This window comes from Cherax quadricarinatus, chromosome 7, assembly GCF_038502225.1.
Source record: "Cherax quadricarinatus isolate ZL_2023a chromosome 7, ASM3850222v1, whole genome shotgun sequence".
In the NCBI taxonomy this organism is placed as follows: domain Eukaryota; kingdom Metazoa; phylum Arthropoda; class Malacostraca; order Decapoda; family Parastacidae; genus Cherax; species Cherax quadricarinatus.
In genome coordinates, this window is record NC_091298.1 from 44,950,978 (window position 1) to 44,957,920 (window position 6,943).

At 39.4% G+C, this 6,943-nt stretch overlaps 1 protein-coding gene across 1 annotated transcript in view; it reads left to right on the top strand.

Moving 5' to 3' along the window:
- Positions 1 to 6,502, top strand: part of LOC128687033 (probable glutamate receptor) — a 104,013-nt gene extending 97,511 nt beyond the window's left edge. Inside the window, exons 14-15 of the mRNA XM_053774385.2 lie at positions 5,967 to 6,096; positions 6,189 to 6,502. Coding sequence (XP_053630360.2) covers positions 5,967 to 6,096; positions 6,189 to 6,284 — 226 coding nt within the window. The 3' untranslated portion in view covers positions 6,285 to 6,502. The remainder of the gene's footprint in view (positions 1 to 5,966; positions 6,097 to 6,188) is intronic.
- The last annotated feature ends 441 nt before the right edge of the window (positions 6,503 to 6,943 follow it).

The following is a 6,943-nucleotide window of genomic DNA, read 5'->3' on the forward strand; positions in this document are numbered from 1 at the left end:
TTGTTTTTAAATAAAGCATATATAGAATATATAGGGGGTGGTAGGAAAAAATTTTCAAACAGCTTCAAGTTTATTATTTTCTCTGAACTGCTGCTTGTGTAACTGGTATTGCAAACGAGAGAAGAAGAATGAAAACAGTCCTTAGATTGCCACAGGCACGTATGTATATGCAACAGGAGTGACATGTTTAGGGCTACTAGGCACCTGCTGCATATGACATTGATGTTTCAGTGGATTAGGACATCTCGAATTTTGACAGGCTACCAAGGTGGCGTGTTAAAGGTCAGAGAAGCGCTTTACAGTTGAAAAGCTATAACATGTCTCCACTCCTCTCTCAGAGCACAGACATTGTACTTCCCATCTCCAGGACTCAACTCTGGGTATCCGGTTTCCCTGAATTTCTTCATAAACATTACCCATACTGTAACAGCACATCAAGTCATAAGAGCCATTTGTCTCCACTTGCTCCTAATATGCTCACACACATTTCCTGGAAGTCTAAGCCCCTTGAACACAAAACCTTATACACCTTTCCTAGGACGAGCCCTAGCCTGCCTTCCTGATAGTAGAGATTAATACACCAAGTCACTATTTCGTGCAAACCATCAGTCCTTTGGATAATACTTTTAGAAATCCCACACCTCCTTCTAATCTTCAAGCTACAAATTGTCTGAATAATATTCACACCACACATTGCCATCAGACACCACATCTCCACTGCCTCTAGCCTTCTCCTTGTTGCAACATTCACCATCCATGCTTTGCACCCATTTAAGAGCGTTGGTGCACTATACTAAAATATATTCCTCTCTTTGCTTCCATGGATAACGTTGTCTCCAGAGACTCCTCAGTGCACCACTCACCTTTTTCCCCCTCATCAATTCTATGATTCACCTAATCTTTCATAGACCCATCTGCTGGCACGTCCACTCCTAATTATCTGAATACATTCACTTCCTCCATACTCCCTCTAATCTGATATCCAATCTTTCATTACCTAGATTTTTTTTATCCTTATCGCTTTGCTCTTTCCAATGTTGACTCCTAATTTCCTTCCTTTACATACCCTAACAACCTTGTCCACCAACCACTGCAACTTCTCGAAAAAGCACATTGTCATCAGGCAAAAGCAACTGTAACAACTTTCACTCTCAATTCAATTCAATTCAATTCAATTCAAGTTTATTCTCTATAAGGGTTATAATGTGGGGTTTACAGGATTTGGATATTGTGTGGTTTACATGTTATGAAATACTAATTACTGAGGGGGCCACTAGGACACCTAGCATGGCTAGGCATTTGGAGCAGACTTAGATTAATTCTTAACATTAAATCCTTACAGATTATGGTATTAAGGCCAGGTGACTACATTATAATTTGAGTTTATCAATGTGAATGCTTTTGTTTTGGCACAATACAAGGTGTCTATATTGGAGTATCATAGGCAAACTTATGACTAGTTAGGATTTATTATTTTAAGATTAAGATTAGTATTTCTGGATTTATAGTCAGTGGGTGAGTGAGCGTAATTGTGAACCACCAGGTGGTTATCATGTAGTTAGTTGTCGGGGGTGTATCAAGGAGATAAGATGTTTTCTAACTGTAGTTTTGAAAGTGATGAATGTGTCTGCAGTTCTAGAGTTTTCAGGTAGGGTGTTCCAGATTTTAGGTCCTTTGAAATACATTGAATTTTTGTAAAGGTTTAGTCGAACACGGGGAATGTCATAGAGATGTTTGTGTCTGGTGTGATGCCTGTAGATCCTGTCACAACTATCAAGAAAGCGTTTTAGGTCAAGATTAATATTGGAATTTAAGGCCCTGTACATATAGATTGCACAGTAGTAAGTGTGGATGTTCTGAACAGGGAGTAAGTTTAGATCTATGAAGAGGGGAGGGGGTGTTGCCAGGGATGGGATTTAGTGATTATTCTTACTGCGGCTTTTTGTTGGATTATTATTGGCTTTAGGTGTGTTGCTGCAGTTGATCCCCAAGCACAGATAGCATAGGTGAGGTATGGATATGTAAGTGAATGGTATAGTGAGAGAAGGGCAGTTTGCGGTACGTAGTATCGTATCTTGGAGAGGATCCCCACCGTTTTGGATACTTTTTTTGTTATGTGTTGGATATGGGTGCTGAAATTTAGGTCGAGGTATAGGCCAAGGAATTTGCCCTCATTATGTCTGGCAATTAGAGTGTTGTCGATCTTAATGTTAAGTTGCGCAACACCTGCTCTGCTACCAAACATAATATAGTAGGTTTTGCCAGTGTTAAGTGTAAGTTTATTGGCTGTCATCCAAGTCGATATTTTGAGCAGCTCCTCGTTAACAATGGTGTTGAGGGTGGCAAGATTAGGGTGGGAGATGGCGTAAGTCGTGTCGTCAGCAAAGAGAATGGGTTTCAGGTGTTGGGATATGTTTGGAAGATCATTGATGTAAATGAGGAAGAGCAGGGGTCCAAGGACACTTCCCTGCAGAACTCCAGTATTAAGTGGCTGTGTTGATGAGGCTGTGTCTTTAATGGTGACATACTGATACCTATTAGAAAGGTAGGATTTGAAATATGCAAGCGCATGGCCTCTTATACCATAGTGGTCATGTTTGTGGAGTAGGATGCCGTGGTCTACTGTGTCAAACGCTTTTCTTGGGTCAATAAAATTTCCTAGCGGATATTCCTTATTTTCCAATGCTGTGTAAAGCAGGTCTAGCATTTTTATAATTGCATCATTAGTGCTTTTATTTTTCCTGAATCCAAACTGGCAGGGGTTGAGTATGTTTTGTGACGTTATAAATGAATATAGTCTCCTGTGCACGAGTTTCTTGAAGATTTTGGATAGCAATGGTAAGTTTGATATTGGCCTATAGTTGTTTACGTCTGTAGGGTCACCACCTTTATGTATTGGTGTAACCCTTGCTGTCTTGAGTAGTGTCGGGAAAGTGACAGTTTCTAGTGACTTGTTGAAAAGGAATGTAATAGCATGTGAAAGGACATGGGCCGCTCGCTTGTACAATAATGGTGGGACGTGAGACAGATTCCCCGAGTTATTTTTAAGTGACTTTATGATCGCGGTGACCTCCGTGGGCTCACTTGGTACAAGATAGAAGAAATTTGGGAAATTCCCATCTAGGTAGTCCCCGGCACAGGCATTGGTACGTGGGATTTTACTGGTGAGATTAGATCCTATGTTTGAGAAGAAGTCGTTTATCTTGTTAGCTGTATCAGTGGGATGTAGTGGTGTTTCATGAGGTTGAGTTAGAACAATATTCTTGTTTTTTTTCAGTTTATGGGTCCCCAGAATCTGGGAAAGTGTTTTCCAGGTCTTTTTTATATCTCCTCTTGTGTCAGTGAATCTGCTGGAGTAGTACAGTTGTTTGGCTTTCTTTATTAATTTGGTGAGAACTGTTGAATATTGTTTAAGAATATCTTTGTGTATTAAGTCCTGTCTATATTGCTTTTCATATTGGTGTTTCTTATCAATGGATTTCAGAATGCTGCTGGTTAGCCATGGGCAACCAAGCCGTTTATTCATGATCTGTTTCGTTTTTATAGGACAATGTTTGTTGTATAGTCTAAGTATTTTGTTAAGAAAAATGTCTGTCCAATCGTCACTGGAGAATTCTGTAGGCCAGTCAACAGTCTCTAGGTCTGCTGTGAAATTCTTTAATGAGGCCTCGTCATGGAGTCTAAATGAAACTTTGTTGTATTCCAGTGGTGGCTTACTAATGTTTGTTAAGAGGAAGGTTGGGTAGTGATCAGTAGCTCTGTCTGTGATTATCCCTGATTTAAGGGGGCTAGTATATTGGCCCATATGTGTTCTATTATGGTTGCACTTGTTTCAGTCAGCCTGGTTGGTTTAGTTATTGTTGGTATGAGAAGTATGCTGTTCACATTGTTGATGAAATCAGTTACAGTCTTATCATCTGGTAGGCCAAGGTTGATATTGAAGTCTCCAGCTAAGAGAAGGTGGTGCTTGTTCATTTGTCTGTTTATTATTAGTGACTTTAGATTCTCAATGAAGTTTGGGATGTTTATGTGGGGTATCCGGTATATGGCACCGATTGTTATAGGCGTCTTGAGGTTTTTACAGTAAAATTAGCAAAAATGTATTCCCCATATTCATCACTAAAGCAATTAGTGCTAATACAAGAGAGTTGGTTAGAGTAATAGATTGCAGTACCACCCCCAACTTGGTATGATCTGCAGTTGTGGATTGCTGTTTATCCCGGTAGTGGGTAGATATCAACTGTGTCCTGCTTAAGCCAGGTCTCAGTAAGAATAATGCAGGAGAAGGGTGTCTTTAATGACTCAAGGAGTGCCAGGAGGTCATCATAGTGTTTGCTTAAGGACCTGATGTTGTATTTAAGAACTGATAGACTTTGAGCAGTGTTCAGGATAGTGCTGGCTTGTGATGCTGTGTAATAAAGGCAGTTACTTTCCAATAAATTTTGATCGTGTGTTAGATTATGGAGGTTTAGATCAGGGTCAACGTGATCATTCATCTTTTAGGTTTAAATAGTGGTTGCTTATATCCTGTATTATGTGTTAGATTGTGAAGGTGTAACGGCCCTTTCAGACCTTTGAGGGTCTGAAAGAGCAAAAAGGGCAAAACTCACAAAACATAAAACAATTAAACATGAACTATTCCTCTAATGCAAATGATGGAAAAATTAATTATATAAATAACTCCTATGAAACGAAGGTAATATATACATATGCATATATAGATGATATTCTGATTTGCCAATATTGTTCACAGTTCAGGAATCACTTTCGTGGAACCAGAAGCCGTTGATTATACTCGGTGGTCACTGGAGGACCTGACTGGTGAAGTTCATCTCCAGATGGTATAGATGCCAATCAGGGTACAGCTGGAGACGTAACTGATGGAGATTTGCTGAAGAGCATTTGAAGACAACCGTTGATTTTCCAATAGAGAAAAAGACTAGATAGTCACTGGAGGACATATCTCATTCGGTTCCGCCCGAGACAGTACCAATGACAATTTCACCACAGTGATGAGTAATGGAGTTTGGTTGTCGGCATTTGGAGAAAACATGAGATCTGCTGCAAGTGTAGAGGAAATGCAGAATTCCCTAAATAAAGACGTCAGAGAAACAGTTGCTAAGCCCAACGTTTAGAGGAACAGCAGAATTCCTCCCCCTCCCCCCCCCCAAAAAAAAAAAAAGATGGTGAGATATCACAGTTCGGATCTATGCCTAGATTCCGCTGCCCGCCTTGTGTTACCTGTGTCGATCAGCAAGGCTGGGAAAATAAATTACAATCCGGAAATGCAGTCACTCACAGTATAGGCTGAAGGCCTTTAAAAGAAATAATGAGGACTAAGAAAGAAAATTACGTTAAAATACTCAATTCAAATTAGATCCCGTTAAAATAAACTAAAACCCAAACAAAATATAACAAGATTGGAACTCTAGTTTAAATTAAATTAATTGAAAAGTCTTCACAATATAACAAATAACCAAGAGCGGAATTCAGTACTTACAGACTTGATGAGAGCAGAAAGCCAAGTGATGCTCATCCATCAGGAGGGTCCCTTGTTAACTCCCACAGGGTGGAGAAAGATGGGGGTGGTAAAGGGAACGACACACACCCCTTTCAGAACAAGGATACGATCATTTTCACTACCACCACCACTCATTCATGCTTCCGCTTTTATCTAATGAACTTTTCCTTCACATACATTGTCTCCCGCACCTCTTGCCAACACCTGAAAATGGTGGTCTCTGTTGATTTCTTCTGCCTTGCCTCACGGAATTTTCTCTCGAAATATCTAGAGCTACAAATTTCCATCCATGTGTTTCTTGTTCCGCATTGTTAAGATCGCCTGTTTGCGATTGTACTGCATATATACATCTTTATTTATGCATACTTTTAAATGTTCTATATATGCACACACTATATATTGCATAAATTTTAGTCCTGGTATGATAAAAATGTTTTCTTCTCAGGATAATGTCGATGACAGAAGCTGGGCTGTTCTTTCAGTGGCTTGAAGAAGACAGAGTGAACGCCACTGCGTGTTATCATGCTTCAAGCAAGATAACAGTCAATGCTGCACTTTCAATCAGTAATATTTGGGTAACCATGATTATTTTGTTTATTGTTTCTCCTGGTATTAAAATTGTTCAAGAAAATTATGAAATTAATTCAGTTGTCTTTCTTTATTTCAGGGAATGTTTGTTATTCTCTCTCTGGGACACCTCGCCAGTCTTTCCATATTCTGCATTGAACTTCTGATTAATCTGAGCTGTACCTCATTTCGGTAATATGTTTTTTAGAAAAATATTTTTTTAATTAACAAGGACAAAATATTTTTGGGGGGTTTTGTTTCATTAACTCCTATTATTTTTTATATATATTTTATAATGCGCCTCGGCATATGCATTCGTATTAATATTCTTCATTTTCTCATTATCTATTCATTCACGTCTCTTAATATTTTTTATGATAAATGATTAGCTGTCAAAGAGGATGCCTCCCTGTTATTCATTGTTTCCATTTTCATTTCGGTATTTTTACATCATTTAACAGCGTCATCTGTCTCCAAGTCACTTCCTCCTCTGCCATCACTCACATGCCTGTTGAACAAACATATACCCTCACTTTCCCCCACCTTCCCTTTTCCTATGTTTCCATCTTTCTTCCCCATCATACCTAAGCTCTGGTCATTTACTCAGTACCTTCAGTTCTTTGCCTGTTTGACTCACACTGTATATCATTGCCTATAAATATCAAAATCAATTTACTCTATTCTTAATCTTAACACACCTCTTCAAGGGGGGCTCCTTGGTGCAGTGAAGAGGCTCTTGGTCTGAGGAATTAGACCTTTTGGTCTCCTTCCCCAGACAGAACCTAATTATCCCCCAATCCCCCCTTCCCTATCCCATCCTCCCCATACCCCCTTTCCCTTTCCTCCTTCCCATTC